At 37.1% G+C, this 18164-nt stretch overlaps 1 protein-coding gene across 1 annotated transcript; it reads right to left on the bottom strand.

The window, feature by feature from the left end:
- Positions 1-3779: 3779 nt before the first annotated feature.
- On the bottom strand, positions 3780-16501 carry yrdc (yrdC N(6)-threonylcarbamoyltransferase domain containing). Its single transcript, XM_028819410.2, has 6 exons — positions 16273-16501; positions 14770-14965; positions 13690-13804; positions 13196-13315; positions 10004-10146; positions 3780-4795 (listed from the first exon to the last, which is right to left on the bottom strand). Exons 1-6 carry the CDS (start codon positions 16415-16417, stop codon positions 4729-4731), a joined length of 786 nt encoding a protein of 261 aa, XP_028675243.1. The 5' UTR covers positions 16418-16501; the 3' UTR covers positions 3780-4728.
- Positions 16502-18164: the final 1663 nt, after the last annotated feature.

An 18164-nucleotide genomic window follows, 5' to 3' on the forward strand; every position in this document is an offset into this window, starting at 1 on the left:
AGCGCAAGGCAGGCGCTATCCTTGAACCAGCTATACGCTGCGGCACCGTGTCCTCACATGTTTATTTATTAACATTACAGATTATTTAAATGAAGTTAGTTTTATCTGTATACTGTAAGCAACATATTTTGCTGCATTTCATCTTAAAAATGATATTGTCATCATACGCGCTTTATAAAGTAGCGCAGGTTGTGCAATATTATAACTGTAGTGCAAGTTTACAGTGAGGTGATTGAGTGCGTTTATAGTTCTTGGGATGAAACTGTTTCTGAAACGCAAGGTCCGTACAGGAAAGGCTTTGACGCTTTTTGCCGTGGTTGAGGTAGTGTGTACTTGAAACTATATACCGATAATTCTCTTTCCGATCATCTGCTGCTGTGATTCACACTCAGATACAGTGATATAAATACTCCGAGTGGTGCAGTGAGAGTAATATGGAAAAAGATGATCCGCAGTGGCAACCCTTAACGGGAACAGCAAAAAAAAGAACAAGATGCAGTGAGCGTAACAACGCTAAAGCAGTTATGGTATTTGGAATACTATGGCTATTCCCTGGCCCATTATATTGCAGCAGGTTAATTACAATCAGATGCATTACACTAATAAACAATATGCAGTTAATTTCAGTGTATTTATAAAGCCGCGTCAGGAATGTGGAGCTAAGAAAGAAAGCATGAGCACACAGGAACAGTAGTTTGACCATTCCGTGGACCATTATATTGTTACAGGTTAATTACAATCAGATGCATTAAATTTATGAACGATATGCGGTTAATTTCAGTGTATTTGACAAAGCCGCCGCCGTGGATGTGGATCTAAGAAAGAGTAACCACATAGGAACAGTAGCACTGCTTTGACGCTGGGTGCCGCCAGACTGCAAAACCGAGCGGAGAAATTGTGTACGCCAAGGTATGAGTTACCGTGGAAATGTGCGTGGCTTTACGCCAAGTTTAGGTTTTATACATCGCGATTTGAGCGTGGAAAGGTTCGTACGCAACATTTCTGTGCGTACGCACCGTTTATACATGAGGCCCCAGGTGACTGACTTGGCCATTCAAGAATTTTCCACTTCTTTGTTTTAATAAACTCCTGGGTTGCTTTGGCTGTATGTTTTGGGTCATTGTCCATCTGTATCATGAAGCGCCGCCCAATCAATTCGACTGCATTTAGCTGGATTTGTGCAGACAGTAGGTCTCTGAACACCTCAGAATTAATTCGGCTGCTTCTGTCCTGTGTCACATCATCAATAAACACTTGTGTCCCAGTGCCACTGGCAGCCATGCACGCCCAAGCCATCACACTGCCTTCACCGTGTTTTACAGATGATGTGGTATGCTTTGGATAATGAGCTGTTCCATGCCTTCTCCATACTTTTTTCTTGCCATCATTCTGGTAGAGGTTGATCTTGGTTTCATCTGTCCAAAGAATGTTTTTCCAGAACTGTGCTGGCTTTTTTAGATGTTCTTTAGCAAAGTCCGATCTAGCCTTTCTATTCTTGAGGCTTCTGAGTGGCTTGCACCTTGCAATGCACCCTCTGTATTTACTTTCATGCAGTCTTCTCTTTATGGTAGACTAGGATATCGATACGCCTGCCCCCTGGAGAGTGTTGTTCACTTGGTTGGCTGTTGTCAAGGGGTTTCTCTTCATCATTCTGCGATCATCCACCACTGTTGTCTTCCGTGGACGTCCAGGTCTTTTTGCATTGCTGAATTCACCAGTGCTTTCTTTCTTTTTCAGGATGTACCAAACTGTAGATTTTGCCACTCGTAATATTGTAGCAATTTCTTGGATGGGTTTTTTCTGTTTTCGCAGCTTAAGGATGGCTTCTTTCACCTGCATAGGGAGCACCTTTGACCGCATGTCGTCTGTTCACAGCAAAATCTTCCACATGCAAGCACCACACCTCAAATCAACTCCAGGCCTTTTATCTGCTTAATTGATAATGACATAACAACGGACTTGTCCACACCTGCCCATGAAATAGCCTTTGAGTCAATTGTCCAATTACTTTTGAGCCCCTGAAATGAAGGGATTGTGTTTAAAAAATGCTTTAGTTGCCTCACATTTTTATGCAATCGTTTTGTTCACCCCACTGAATTAAAGCTGAAAGTCTGCACTTCAACTGCATCTGAGTTGTTTCATTTAAAATTCATTGTGGTAATGTACAGAACCAAAATTAGAAAAAAGTTGTCTCTGTCCAAATATTTATGGACCAAACTGTAGTTTTGACTCCGCTGGCCATGGCACATTATTCCAAAAGGCTTGGGAATCATTCAGGTTTTTCTCTGCACATGCGAAACAAGCACACATGGTACTCTTGGATAGAAGACGTTTTTGTCTTGCTATTCTCTGATGAATCTCATTTTTACTCAGTCTTTTATCATGTAGATATTAACAAAAACCTCAGCTGAGGCTAGTGAGGCCTACAGGTCTTTGTATGCTGTTCTGGGATAATTTTAAGACATCTTTAGTAATCATTGCTGTATCCTTTGGGGAACATTGGCAGGCCAGCATTTCCTTGGAAGATTTACCACTGTTCCAAATGTTGTCTCTTTGGAGATAACAGCTCTCATTATGGTACAGAGGAGACACGGAGAAAGGGTTACTCCTAATATGTAGCTTTCAATAGCTTATTCCCTCATTTCTTCCAGAATTTTCTTTGATGGGGCATAGAGTTCTTCTAGAAGCTTCATGGTGATGACCTCACTCATCTCTGTTGGGTCAGTACATGGAGGAATTTACATTCAACTGGGCTGATTGTGTTCAATTAGCAGAGTCTAATGAGCAGTTAACTTTGTTCAGCTGTTTGTGTGAGAAGCTAAAGGGACAGTTAACTTTTCACACAGGCAACAAAGGCACTGGATATTTTTAGATTAGATATATGAAGTAGTAATTTATAAATGGTGTTAAAATGTTTACTTCTAGGTCTCTATTTAAAATTACATTTTGTCTAAATATGCGACGCCAATCTTTGTGACAAAACAAAAACAAAAGATATCAGGAACATGTAAATACTTTTTCATAGCACTGTACAAGACGTATTTTTAAGGACAAATTTATAAATTTTTTACTCTTGGGTTCAGAGTTATATGTGCTATTTTTGACATCTGAAGCAATGAAATCCAAGGCATGAAATAACAGACAATTGTCAATATTACAGTTCAGGGCAACCTGAAGACACTGATGATTAGACCCTCTTCCTTAAAGCTACTGGAGATGGTTTGAATCCCATCCCAGTTACTGTCTGTGCAAAGTCTGCCCCCACAATCTAGAATTAGCAGTTAACCTTACTTTGGTGATTATGGAGGAAAACATGCAAACTGCACAAAGATAACAGCTGAGCATGGAATTTGAATCAAGGAGGTTGGATCTCTGAGACATTGGCAATGATCAAAATACCATGCCCATTTAAAGCATACTTTTATAGTTGTTGTTCATCATCACTGATCCAGTTCAGAAAAGACACATGCTTTCAGTCTACAAAATGGTCAGGAGAGTTGAAACATAGATAGGCATAAAAATCACAGCCGCTAAAAGAAACCAAAGTAATCTATCGTCTTGTATCGGAGACAGAAAAACTAACTTAAAAAAAGTTCCATACATCTGAAATGGAAAAAAATACAAGAAATTTACCATTATAATACATAGTACATAGTTTAGCTGAACAAGTCTGAAATATTCTTGTAATATATAAACCATGTTTTCGTACCAGAATAATAAAACATAAAATAATTATATTTAATCATGGAGTGTTGATCATATGTAAAATAAGACGAAAGTTCTGAAAAACAGCTTGAAAAGGTTTTAATAAACCCAAATAAAAATACCTTTACATTTGAAATTAAACATCAAAATCATGCATATGCTTCATTATGAAATTACATTTACAGTTTTTAAGTATAAATTAAAAAGCAATCTGGTAAAATTCAACTGTATACCCAGCACTGAAAGAGGTCCAAAAGAGCAGAGTCCATTATATTAACCTAAAAGAGATGTGCAGTCAAATCTGATAGCTGAAAAACTCAGTGTTTTCTTCTAATCTCTCTAAATAAAGAATCAGCTACTATAGTCCATTTTATTCATGCTGCAGACACGGAAATTATGTATTTGTTTAACTTGAATTCCTTCAAAACTTTACTTCATTCCTTAACTGTTACTTAAAACACTGAGTAACAAGTGAGTAGCGTGCCTACTTCAATTAATGTATCTATTATTACATTCTTACCAATTCAATGAGCAAAGGTCTCCAAGTGCTGTATAATTTATATAAAACAAAGAATTCATACAAGAATGTAAGTTATTTTATTTTATACACACACACACATATACACACACAAACATTTTAGTAAACAATATGCACATATGCTGTATATGCTTATAGTATGTTCGTACACGCATGATTCCCTGCCTTCTTTTCTAACACTCTACTTAAAGATTTTTCTTTTTACATAAATAATACATTGATTGAATTTAACCATTTTTATCTATATAAGAAAAGTAAACTAAAACAACTATTATAAAACTGCAAACAATGACGATTAGCAGGAATTTTATGTAAAAATTCAAGCATATCAGGATTCTTCCACCTTTGCAGATCCAACATATCACTTTCATATAATTTATTACACTTCACTTAAGCATATTTCTGCCTAAAGAGGTAGTACCCCTGCAAGTAACCAGTAAAGATGTACTTGTCTCTGGAAGTGTATTTTCTATATGCAAAAACATTCATGGATCTGAAGTTGATAATGAGAGACTGTGTTTCTCAAGGATTTCAACTGTAGGTGTAAAAGCACTGCAAGAGAGAGAGAGAGAGAGAGAAAAGTGCATTCATTAGTAAATATCACACATGCAAGGGGCAACTGACCAAAACTAATTTTGGAGAAGATTTAAAACTCTTGTTTTTGGTGTATACAGTGTGAGGTGGCAATGCTACTTATTCTGTCTCTGTGGAAGACATATGGCTTTCAGCATAAACAAATGAATAAGGAACAAAATAAAAGGGATCCCATCTCAAGTGTGCAGAGACCTGTCCAGGACTCCCAGAAATCTTTGACCTATAAAACCCCAGAATTTCATCATGGGACCTACAGGTAGCTTTTGCCACTGATGATGTCAAAGTGCATGAGACTACCATTAGAAAGAGGCTGTACAAATTTAATCTACATGGAAGATGTACCAGGAGAAAACCTTTGCTGTCCAGAAACAGCATCAGGGAAAGAACAAAGTGTACCCATCTGAAATAATGTGCTCTGAGACAGAGAGAAATGCCAGTTCACAGTACCAGAAAATATTTTGTCAAAAACCAAATATAGCATTTGACTAGAAGAACCTGATACCAACTGTAAAGAATGGAGGTGAGAATGTTATGGTTTGGGGATACTTTGCTGCATCCGGGACTAGGCAGGTCACCCTCATATAATCCATTTTGAATTCTTCTTGGGTGTTTGAGGATAATGAGAGACCAAGTGTCAGAGGATTTAAGCTCAAATGAAGGCTTCAAACCTGCAACCTTCAAACATTGTCATTTTGCAATGACCCTAAACATGCAAGTAAATCCATCAAGGATTGGACAAAAAGAAAGAAATAAAAAGTTCTGGAATGGCCAAATCAAAGCCCAGATTTGAAACCCATTTAGATGTTGTATGGAGATTTGAAATGGGATGTGCACCCAAGGTTGTTTTTTAAGCACTGCACAGCTAGAAATATTTTGCATGGAAGACTGGGAAGAACTTTTCCCAGTCGATGTCACAGACTGGGAGACAGTTACAAGAAACAGCTACATGAGGTTGTTTCTACCAAAGAGGGCAATATTCGATATTAACACCAAAGATGTACTTCCTTTTTCCACTGAAGGAAATTATATTTCTGCTTATTTTCCATTGAATAATATATTGCAAATCCAAATTTTCATTATTATTCTTTTTTTTTTTTATTATTACAGCACCTTTTTCTATAGATACAGTTTAAATGAAGATCAAATCTTGGTATGCAGATGTATTTAAAAAAAAAAAAAATGTAATGGGGTGTACTTACTTTTTCATATGACTACTTTGTGTGTGTGATCCACATACCTTGTTGTGCACAACCACACCCCCCACCCACATTATTGAAACAAGCATGGAGTTTTTTGGTACATGGTATTGCAAGTTAAATGCACTGTCTTTCACTCTGCTTTTCCTTTAGTGAAGTCCAATGCCACTTTTCAAAAATGTATCTAATTGCACTAGTCTTCACCTGCCTTAACCAACAAGTACTGAGCAGACACTTTGAATTGTGCTCACAGAACTCTCACAGTAACTCACAGAAAGCAGCTGATTAGCAGCTTACCCTGCTCACATACAGTAGTAACAGCAAGGATAATATTATACAACTAGCCGATGCCCGCCGTAGCATACAGCGGTGTAAGAATAGAAACGGAAAACGGTGAGAAAGGAATTCAGAAATCAAGAAGAAATAAATACTTCTTGAAAGACGCAGTGTGCATGTAGAATTTCCGGCCAAGCAGGATTACATGTGAAAGTGATACATAAATCAGGCTTTCCGAATTTACGTACTATGGCCACGGCATACTGATAGTTTTGTTGCATGTATCTTGGACTTCCTGGAAATGTGGACGGTAATATGATCATTTTGCCTACACGTACATGGTTATTTTCAGCGTTTGCTTGTAGTGCGTCTGATAGTTGAGATGCACGCCCTCTGTTTTAACATACGCATCTACGACGTACTGTTGGAATAGTTTGCCACTGGAGTGCAAAATACTAAATGTATTCCTCATTGCTAATCTGTACACGTAAAATTGGCATTGAGTAAGCCTTATTCGCTTGGTGGTTCTTTTATCGGGAACATGTTGTAAATCTTTGTGCCAGCCAATGTCTCCGTAAGGGAATAAAAGTGGGTAAACCATAGGATCGCAATTCATATTGAGCGTGGAAATCTGTTTACAGGAGTTGCCTATGGGATAGATGCAAATGTCCCTTTCAGCAGGCGGTTCGCCATCTTCTCCGACGAAAATCGCTGCAACGTCGGTGTGACATGTTGGGGTATTGTATCGTCGTAAATGCTGCCTAGGGTTTTCCTTGAAAACCATTCGTACAGATGCTGTTGGATTGGACTAAGCAATTTCATGCATGTGTTTGTATGATTTAGAGAAGGGGTTGATGGTTCGGAGCATGGAATCTAGCTGGAGAAGTACATTTTCGCTGCATGCAGAGTTTGCTTTATTTTGTAAGCGTACTTCAGTAGCCTGCGCTGTGTCAGAAACATACAACTGTCCATATCCTGGACAGGTAGATGTGTTAGCGTATAGTGGAGAGATTTGGCGATAAATTTGCCCGTGTATTTTAAAACAGTATGGTCCGTGGCCAGGAGGCTGAGTTATCTGTGCACCCATGAAACCAAACTCTAGAGAAGAGTTGTATTCTCAAATGTGTTCACGATAATTTTTAGCTTCTGATGTTTGCTGTGTAAGAAGCTGTTGTAAAGACACAGGTGGCTCCCGCAAAAGGTGGTAAAGCTAATTTACCATTGTGGCAGTACCTCGAGTACTTGTTGGCTGTATTACGCAAAGCAGGCCAGTATAGTGCATGACAAGGAAGAGGACGAATAGGAATCGAGAAATGCCGTGTCGGCAGGACCGGTTTTGAAGAGGAGCTGCAGGTAGCGCGGGGAAGGGTTTGGAAGAGGACGAATAGGAATCAAGAAATGCCGTGTCGGCTGCGTGTGGGCGGGACCGGTTTTGAAGTGGGAGCAGGACGAACCAGAAGACAAATATATATAAGAGATTAATTAATACACATTGAAATCAAAAACCTGCACAGTTGCTTTTAACTTTGTTCTTGGCTTTTTAATAAGATGCATAACAGTCAATGAATATTTTTATGAATCCAAAACGGTTATATGTTTGAAATCCATTGTGCTTCTCGAAAACTTTAAACACTGTGGATGTGACAGTGGGTTATGTAGGCGATGATGGCTTGAGTTTTTGTTGCTAGTCAAGTTGAATCTAGTGAGAAAAAATAAGCAAAACTTCTGTGGGACTAGCAAAACATACATCAGGGTAACATAACCACCATTTTACTGCTTTCCACCACACACAGATGTGGCATCCTTCACCAATTATAATTCTTAATAATAATTCTTTGTATTTATATAGCACTTTTCTCACTACTCAAAGCGCTCAGCAATTGCAGATTAAGGGCCTTGCTCAAGGGTCCTACAGAGCAGACTTTCTTTTGGCATTTATTGGATTTGAACCGGCAACCTTCCAATTGCCAGTGAAGATCCCTAGCCTCAAAGCCACCACTCTGCCATTATGAAGTAAGGTACTGATCACTGGCCATTGCCACCTATGTCCTTGCTTGTGGCAGACTCAAGCCGAGTGGACTTTGATGAAGTGGCATTGGCTGATCTTCAACAATAAGTGACACCTTCAGTGGGGTGGTTTATAGCCAAATTCACATGCGAGTACAAGGCAAACAAAAGAGTAATATTTTCAAATGAAACACTCCTAGAAAAGATGGATTGTGGGCATAGGGCATTCTCACCGACTAGAGCTGATCGCCTCTGATGTTTCATGAAGCTGAAGACAGGACCATATTGGCAGCCTTTACTTGTCTCCATTACAGCATAAGTGGCACATTCCAAAACACCAACTACAGCCCACTACACCTCCTCCATGAAGCACCACCTAACTGATGGACCAGATGCAAAATGCTTGGTCTGAAAGCTTTACAGGACACTATGCAGCACCTGTACAGGACTCTATACCATGGCACACAGGAACTTGACTCTTGATATTTAAACAATCATAGCAACACCTAGAGAGATTAGGTAAATGACTAACAAACTACAGTCAGAAAAATCAAGCTTGAAAATTTTGTAAGTCGTAACACTTTGGCATTAAAAAATTTTTAGATTATCCTTATTATAATGTTTAGAAAATGTTCTGGTTACCACTGAAACAAAAACAGAAATTGTTTTAACTTCTATTTTTGCCAAAATAGAAAATCAGGCCACATAAGGAAATTCTGCCGGTTTCAACCCCCACAAAGTCTTTACTTCAAAATTATGTTGGGCTGAATAGCCTGTTCTTGTTAAGTAACACTGCAATGATACAACAGTGCTTCTAAAGTGAAAAGAGATAAAGGTGTAATCAAACACGTTTACAGCTCATGATATTCATTTATGACATTTTAAATGACAACTTTTAATATACAGTATACTATTCTGCATGAAGTTCATAGAGAAGCTTCTTTCACAAAAAAGGTACTGGAACATTTTCCTCAGTTGGTACCAATGAATCACATTTAAGGAATTTAGAATATTTAAGCTTTTCTTTAGGTAACAGAAACAAATTCATTTTAAGTAAGCTTCTTACTATATTTGTGACAAAGAGAACAGATTTTCTTCTAGCTTGTAACTGCTTCCAAATCTTTCTCATTTAAGTTATACACACACTGCAGCCTAAACATCCTGGGACTTGGGATAATTCAAGTCTAACAAAGATTTCACAATGGCTTTTATTCCTACTTCCAACAGGCACTAGTCTCGTATTTTTTAAGTGCCTTGTGCCATTTATTGTTTTTTTATTCAGGCACACTTCATAAAGCATATAATGTGTTCTACAATAACTGCTTTTCACTACATAAAAAAAAATCAGTGCACAAACATGTAAAGTGGGAATAATTTCTGATGTTTAAAAGCTACTGAAACTAGCATCAACAAAATTTCTATTTACTGGTAACACACTGCATGAATATTTGTACTTTATATGAGGAAAATACATAAACAGAAAGGCATCCTGTTGGAGCAACAAATGTTAATGTTTCATAAAATGCTGTTCTACTGAACTAAAGCAGATGGAGGATAGTATTTTAGGTGTAAATAACACAGTAAAAACAAATTGTACTGTATTATACTGTTCACTACAGATTACACATATTTTTAGAGTACATGCTTAAAAAAAACAAAACAAAAAAAAAAAAACACCACTACCTACCATCCAGGTCTTATGATGCTGTATTTCCCAGGTGTAACTAAATTTATCACTGTTGAACCTAAACGACACAAGGGGCTCATTCTATCACCAATTGGTCCACCGTCAATAACAACGGCTAACTGAGGCCAGAGGTTATAAAATTCCTTAAAAACAAACCAAAGAAAATTAAAAACATGTTATAGTACCTTATTTTGTTTGTTAAATTACATAACTTCACAAAATTTCAAACATCTACTTTTACCCACACAAACATAATTTTTGTGCAAGAATGACAGTGTATTGACAACTGCTGCCTTAGCATCCTTGGTTTGAGTTTGGTGCACAGATGTTGTCCCCTAATCTACATGGATTTTTCTGTTAATACTGTACTTTTCCTTCTGTATCACCAAAGACACATTGCTTAAATTTACTGACAATTCTGAATTGGAACCTGTGTGTGTATGAGCGTCAGTGGAGCTGGTAACACCAGTCTGTTTCCTGCCTTAAACCCAGTGCTGCTGGCATAAGCTCTGGCATACTGCAGTCCTAAATTGGTCTCAGCAGATTGTACAATGAGATAATAAAATGATGTGCAAGAATGATATGCACACATATTCATAAGATAATTAATTCCTGAATTGTAAATTCAGTTTAATAGAATGTTTGGTTTATATTGTTTTGTTTAGTATTCTGAGAAAAAAAAATGTTAACGTTAAACCTACTATGATGCTTATACTTATACCACACAATTAGTAAATGGAGAAAAACCACACTGACGTCTAACACATCAATCCTTCTTTTACACTGATTTTTACAATACAGGACTGCAGGAAGCCAGAGCCAAATTGGGTAGCACGGAATACAAGGCATTTTCAATGAAAAAAGTAAAATGTATTAATAAATTAAGTCTAGTACAAAAAATATAGCACAGTAAATACTACACATAAAGCAAAGCATCACAACATAAAAAAGACAACAATTAGCAAAAATGTTATCATGTAAACTACTTCAGAATAAATGTGTTGTTATGGAAGAAAAATGACAATAAACTTGAATTTGTCAGTTGTACAGTGTACTCCCTCAAGTGAATCAGCTCTTCTTCATCAGTTTGTTTACTGTGGGGAGAAGATTGCCTCTGCAAATGATCAATAAAAACCAGAGTCTCTGCTTTGAAATACAGATAACATATGAAAATTATGTATGTCAGAAATACTAAAATATTTTAAAATATTTTGTACATATCACTGAACAGAGGTGATAAGAATCTAAAACATGGTATGCTTTCTTACTGAATGTGTGTGGACCTATACACTACAGTATAATGATATGAGCATCCAGAGCAGACATTTGACTTTCTGCATGCATGTTTTCAACCAGACATGGCCCTCGCTGTTCAGGCACAAAATGTCAATAGCCATTCATTATTTTCCATTAAGACAATGATGGAGGTTATTCTTATAGAATGTGACATACTTATGGAACTAGAATGATGCAATCCATACCACTAATGAAATTAAGTTGTTATCCCAGTTTTACACATGCAGGCAGCTGACTGCTGGAAACAAAGTTACAGCCCTGTCCAAGTATGCATTACTAATTCTGTTGCTGTGTTGTATGCAAAATACAACTTTGAAATGCTTGTCCACAAAAGCATTACTCTTGAATGTGAGAAAACGTAGAATGTATGCCTTTCCTTCTGGCTGCCACTGTTCCATAACTTTAATGAAATTCACAATGCTCATCCCTGAACCAACTTGGCAGGTGTACTAGTCCACTGCAGGTCCCATTCACATATATATTCACACCTTCACTCAAGCAAGCCAACTTGAAATGGCCAGTTAACCTTCCTTGCTTGTCTTTGAAGATGTAGGATGAAAACCCAATATCTGGAGGAAAACCTCTGCACACACAGGCAGAATGTCTGTGTGAAATTTACAGAAAGATCAATAACAAAATTCAAACCCAAGACACTGAACGCAAGATGCAGACACATTATCGACAGTGGTGCAATGCGTCCTGCTCAGATTATATTAACTTTAAATATGTTTTTCCAGAAACCCCCTTTTTCCTATATCTGCTTTTGATTATGTAGATGGAAATAAAGAAAACCGCAGCCAAAAAACTAATATATGAATGGCGAATTTCTAAACCACTATATACTTGCAATTAGCTTAAAACACTTAACAGATTAGAAAGAGCATAAACAAGCTTGGAAATTAAAATATGAGGTTAGGGAATAAAAACTAACAAATATAATTGGGAACAATCTATAAATATTACCTAAGGGCTAACATATCACTGGATAAAAGCCACCAGATGTTTAAAAAATACACACAAATGTTTAAAAAGTTGTATACAGTAAAGTAAAATAAACTGAATTTTTACAGCAGTAAAAATTCATATGTATTTTTTAAATTATGCTATCAAAAAGCCAGCAGTGGGAATCAGACAATTTAAGTGTAACACCCTCAGAATCCTAAAAGTTTAAAACTAACTGATTTAAACTTGAAAGGACTAATACCATCATTTGCTAATTGAAAACAAACGTTGAAGATACTGCACCTAGGCTCTAACAGCATTAAACAACTAACAGAAGAAGCTTTTTGTTTTTTTAACTCATGTAATCATTTTCTGGGTATGCCTCTCCTCTTTCACCTATAAAGCAACATCAAACATCAGCATACTGCACCCATATCTGAAACATGTCTCCAAATTGAGCAGCCTTCTGTATTTATAAATAAGTAAAAAAAAAACAAAAAAAAAACCTCAACAATAGTAGTCATTTAATTACATCCATAACTTTGTGATAAACAAAGGCTCTAAAGATAAATTGGGTCATGAACAAATGTGGGGCACAGAGCAGCTGAATGATGTGCTGCTTCCATCCCCTCTGTTTACTGTGGTTAAACAATCTAGTATGATATACAGTATACCCACCTCTTATTAGCAAAGGTGATTGTTACTTCATACAGAAAATGTTTTTTTTTTTTTAAATTGGTCTGTTACCCCATGACAATAAAATGTATTTTGTTAAGTTTTAAGACCTTCTCCTATGAGAAAAATCAAAAATGTTAAAATTTAGATAAACACCAGGATATATACCACAATCTACCAGTTAGATGGTTCTTTTTCAAATATAGCAACCCAAAACTTAATAATGTGTCACTACAATACAAGTAATAAAATATGTTTATTAAGTAGCTAAAAACTTACATCTACTGTGAGGGTACTAGACTGAGAACTGAGGTTTGCACTGGTTAGAGCCAATGGTTCTTCACATTTTTGTGCCAACATCTGCATAAAAGCATGATCTGGAATGCGTACTCCCACAAGCTGAGAAGGAACAAAAGGTTTAAATGCACAAATATATTTAAGTATTTGAAAACAAAGCCTTCCTCCAAAACAAATTAATTATAAAACTAGTCATTCTATGGGCTAAAAAACACATCTACAAGGGTTATCTTTTGTGCAATATTTTAAGAATATGTAAGTAAGATATTTTTCCCTCAAGTCCCAGCAGTCACACTTAAACGCCAGAACACAGTACCATATAGCAGTGAAAAAGGATATATGAACCAGCATCAAAAGGTCAGTCAAATAATCTAAACAGGATAATAAATCAAACAAAACAAGCAAAAAAGTGTCACAAACGGAACACAACATCTCAACAATCATTTCTAATAGAGTAATGTTTGTAAATATCTTACAGGAGTGAAGGGATTTAGGTCTGGATTCAATGTTGCAGATCTTTCAAAGACTAAAGTTACAGGTCCAGGCAGAAGGTCTTTTAATAACTGGTCAGAAACAGTCACTTTACAGTACCTTAAACCACAAAAGATTAGGATTTTAAACTCAGTATTGTTTGACACAAATATTATTTTAAGACTTTAGACATGAGCACATTGCCAAGACAGTAATTTATGCTTAAAGGACATTAACTCAAGGTGGTCATGCACTTCAAAAATTATCCTTCATATCAAAAACTTACCGTAAGCATTTGAATTAAGGATACTCTGTTTAGTATAGTGTTAACTGTCTTTAGTATCTAGTGGTGGCACATTGAGCAATCAACATTTTGATCTGGTAATCATTCCAGATATTAAAATAACTGGTGTTATCAGCAATGAATGACTCAACATAAGAACTATGTCACTTTTTTAAAATCACATTAACATGTGAAATATATGATGCACTGATCTGAGCACCTAGTGATATTTGGGAAAAAGAAGGTAGCTTCTGCGGAAAAATCAAGATTTTCAATCTGCTACTTATGCTATGTTATCTATTTTAATACTCTTTCGACTACTACTAAGCCTCATTAAAAACATAAATTTATTAAAAGACCCAAAGCATATTTGCCTTTTTCCACACAAGTATTGTGTGCTGCCTTTGCATTCAATATTGTGTTTTTGTAGTTTGTTTAAAGCTTGGGTTTTTGACTGCTGTATTTTCACAACTGTGGAGTGCAGCGAGTTCATCAATGGAAGCATGTCATTTGAAAAGAAACTAGTAAATAGCAAAATCAAAAGCATGGTTATGAACAGTTGGTTAATTTTCTATGAAGATGCGCAACATGTAATGGTTAAAACTATAGATTCTTAATTCTTAAGGGGCTGCGAAGTCTATTACAAAAGAATTGTGCAGCAGTTTGTACCAGGGCGCACTACTTCATACAAAAGCCCTCAAGAATCCCCAATTAACATAAATGTTAAGGTGAAACTACATATAAATATGTAAGGACTGGATAATGTATTCTGTTGTTAATAACTGATTCACTTAAATCTTACTTGTATATGTGCTGGATGGAACCCACACAGATCGCTAAAGGTTTGCTTTCACTTCTTCCTTTAATTTCATAAATCTTTTTGATGGCTTCTGTGTTTTGGGCGAGGCAAGCAATCCCATAAATCGTATCTGTTGGTAGCCCAACCACATCTCCTTGCTTTAAAAAGTGAACAGCAGTGTGCAGCACTTCCATCCATTCTAAAAGAAAAGCATTTCATGCTAAATGTACTTCTCATAACAAGACAGCTACAAAGTGTTTAATTAAAGTTAAAAATAAATGTTTGATTTTATTAATTCAGGGAAACAATTCACAAGCATTTTCAGAACACTTGAAAAGTTGTGATGAGAACAGGCCATTCAAGCCAACTGAATCTTGATTGTCCAAAATAACATTAAAGTCGAGATAAAAAAGTCCCAAAATTTCTACTATCTACTATTCTACAAGGTAATTTATTCCATATGTCTATGGTTCTTTGTTTGAAGAAACAATTTCTAACATTTGTTTGAAATCTGCCTTTAACAAATTTTCATTTGTGTCCCTGTGTTCTTGTTAAAGAATCTATTGCAAAGTAACAACTGAGACCCATTGTACTAACCCCTTTCATAATTTTAAACACCTTAATCACGTCCCCTCTTAATCACCATCTGCTTAAACACAACTCCTTCAGTCTTTCCTCCGATCTCATAACCTTAGTCCCAGAATCAGCCTAGTCACTCTTCTCTGGACTTCCCCCAGCACTGCTACTGTAGGTCTTTTTTGTAATACTGACACCAAAAACTGAACACCGTAGTCCGGGTGAGGCCTCACTAGTGCATTATATAACTTAGGCATAACTTCCCTTCACTTGTACTTGACAACTTGTGATATATTAACTAACACCCAAAACTTTCTTCATTACTTCTGTACGCTATTTGGACGTAGAATGTCCCAGTCCAGTACAATTTTTAAGTTCTACTCATAGTTTCAGACCTTCCATTGTGTATTCAATTTAACATTTTTACTTTCTACATGCAATACTCTGCAGCATTTACTTACACTGCAATTCATCTGCACCAAACCTATCAGGTCTTCATGCCTCTGTAGCAATTTAACCGATTGTATATTATCTGCTCTCCCATGTAGTTTGGTATCATCTACAAACATCGCCACCTTGCGGACTACGTTCTTGTCCATTTCTTCAATTGCTACACAGTAAAGGGCAGGGCATTTTTGCATCATTACACCAAGCAGTATTGGGTGAGCTGGGAATACTTGCTTTTAGTATGACGCAGACATCACACACATTACTAAAACTAACATCAGAAAACCGTGCTTACCATCCACACCACACTTTTTAACACAACAGGACTTCACATTACCTCGTGTACTTGTAAGCAGTCACATACACTACAACACCCACCGTTAACTGAGTAAACCAGCATCTATGACACACAGTAACAAGACTTCAGTCATAGTAAAGAAAGGATGCCGGTAATGCGTCTCAAGTTGATACAAGTTGGCTTACCTTGAGCGGCGTCACGCACTCGCGACAGTCTCAACACTTTGTCCTTAATTTCCTTAAACACTGCCGTTTTAACACCTGGACACACCTGAACCTCTGGACGCATAGCGCCAGCCAAATGATGGGCCAACCTGATTAAAACTGGCATAGGGTACTCATTCAAAAGAACGTGTTCACATCATGGCTGTATGATGTAACTCCGGTAGTCAGAGCCGCGACTTGTGGAGTCACGTGATATACACAAACGCTTTGATTGGAGGAGCCGAAGGGCGTGCAGTAGTAGAGGTCTCACTTCCGGGCATATGTAAGGAATCGTATGTATTGGCACAGTTTATCAAATTTACGAAGACGAATCGTATTAGTGTGACACCACAATTAGAAAAAAAGAACATTGCAGTATATTTGTTAGTTAAAATTAGTATTTGATATGCATATATTGATTTTCTTTATAGAGCCTGAAGAATGCACTCGAGAGGAAAGTGGTTTATTCGCCAGGAAACTACAATGCATCTTTGTTGACATGCCTTTACAATGCCGTGACTCAATCAGTTATTCTCTCCACCCATTCGTTTTTCGTAAATGGGCTTTAAAACAGCTACATATGAAACTTTACGACCTTCATTTCCACAAACAGCTTTATGCTTCGATTTAGCAGATTGGAGGACCCGCTCGGATTCTTCTCAGTCGACATTTTTAATTGTTTGTTGATTCCTTTCCTTATTCTAAATTTGCTTTTCTTTTTGTCTTCTTTCTAGTGGATCCTTTAAATGAGTGGGCTCAATTGCGGTTTCATAAATAAGAAGCTGCTTAATAAATGAAGACGGGCATGGATGACAGTCATCGTCAGGTCAACAGTAGCCCATCTTCAAAACTTGTCTGCCTCATGGTAACTACATGAAACATGGGAATATAATCAAAAAGGAGATTAACGAAAGTTAATGAATAGATTTAACTTGCAGAGACCTGAGTTGAAATTTCAAACCACTTCACCATCTGTATGTACTGTACATGGGTTCTATTCAATAAGGGCGCGCACAAAAAGGCGAGCTTCAAAAGGGCGACCTCAATTGGGCGCAGCGAATAAAGGCAAACGCAACAAACATTACAGAAAATTTATTAGATAAAGGCAATGTTTGAACGTATAAAAAGGCGAAAGCAAGAATATTAAAACATTCGCTCAATTGAGGCCTTCATTCTTTGTTATTTAGTATTGCGTAATAATTTTTATTTTTATATTTTTAATTTTTATAAACTTCATCTTGTAAAGCACTTTGAATTACATCATTTGTAGGAAAATGTGCTATATAAATAAATGTTGTTGTTGATGCTCTGTGCCCTGGGCCGCTTGGAAGAGGGGTGTCCATAGCACGATTCAGTAGGATTTGGGAATAGTATGCTCATTAAATGTGCATGAGCACGTAAACAATGGCATTGATGTCAATGATGCAACAAGTCAGTTCAATTCTCATTTCATTCAATACCATTTGTGTTAAAAACAAGTTTTTATTGTCTCCTTACAGATGGACGTGAATTGAAGTTGGCATAAAAGCTGCAAATTCCTCCCTGAACATCATTTGTCACTGAAAAAATCTTCTCGTGCATGCAGCATGTTTAACAGCAATATGCTGCACTGCACACTCAACAAATCTGTAAGGGGGTAGAGCGTTATCCTGCTCTCTTCTGTTTCCTTTTCCGGTGTCCTGTTGGTGGTGGCGTGCGCCACCACCATCTACCCAAAGCACCATGATGTCCCAACAGTGATGGATGGATTAAAAGCCAGAAGTCTGTATGACCATCAGCATCAAGTGACTCCGTGAAAAACCCGAACTACAAAGAGGACTATTTCATTTATGTTAGGTAGAATGCCCAGAGGGGACTGGGCGGTCTCGTGGCCT

This window comes from Erpetoichthys calabaricus, chromosome 14, assembly GCF_900747795.2.
Source record: "Erpetoichthys calabaricus chromosome 14, fErpCal1.3, whole genome shotgun sequence".
In the NCBI taxonomy this organism is placed as follows: domain Eukaryota; kingdom Metazoa; phylum Chordata; class Cladistia; order Polypteriformes; family Polypteridae; genus Erpetoichthys; species Erpetoichthys calabaricus.

Excerpts from the sequence above, each read along its gene's own strand:
- yrdc (XM_028819410.2), bottom strand. The coding sequence starts at position 16,417 with ATGCCAGTTTTAATCAGGTTGGCCCATCATTTGGCTGGCGCTATGCGT. Across the intron at positions 13,805-14,769 it reads TCCATCCAGCACATATACAA|GTACTGTAAAGTGACTGTTT; the intron begins GTAAGATTTAAG and ends TTGTGGTTTAAG. Across the intron at positions 13,316-13,689 it reads ACCTAAATCCCTTCACTCCT|CTTGTGGGAGTACGCATTCC; the intron begins GTAAGATATTTA and ends GTTCCTTCTCAG.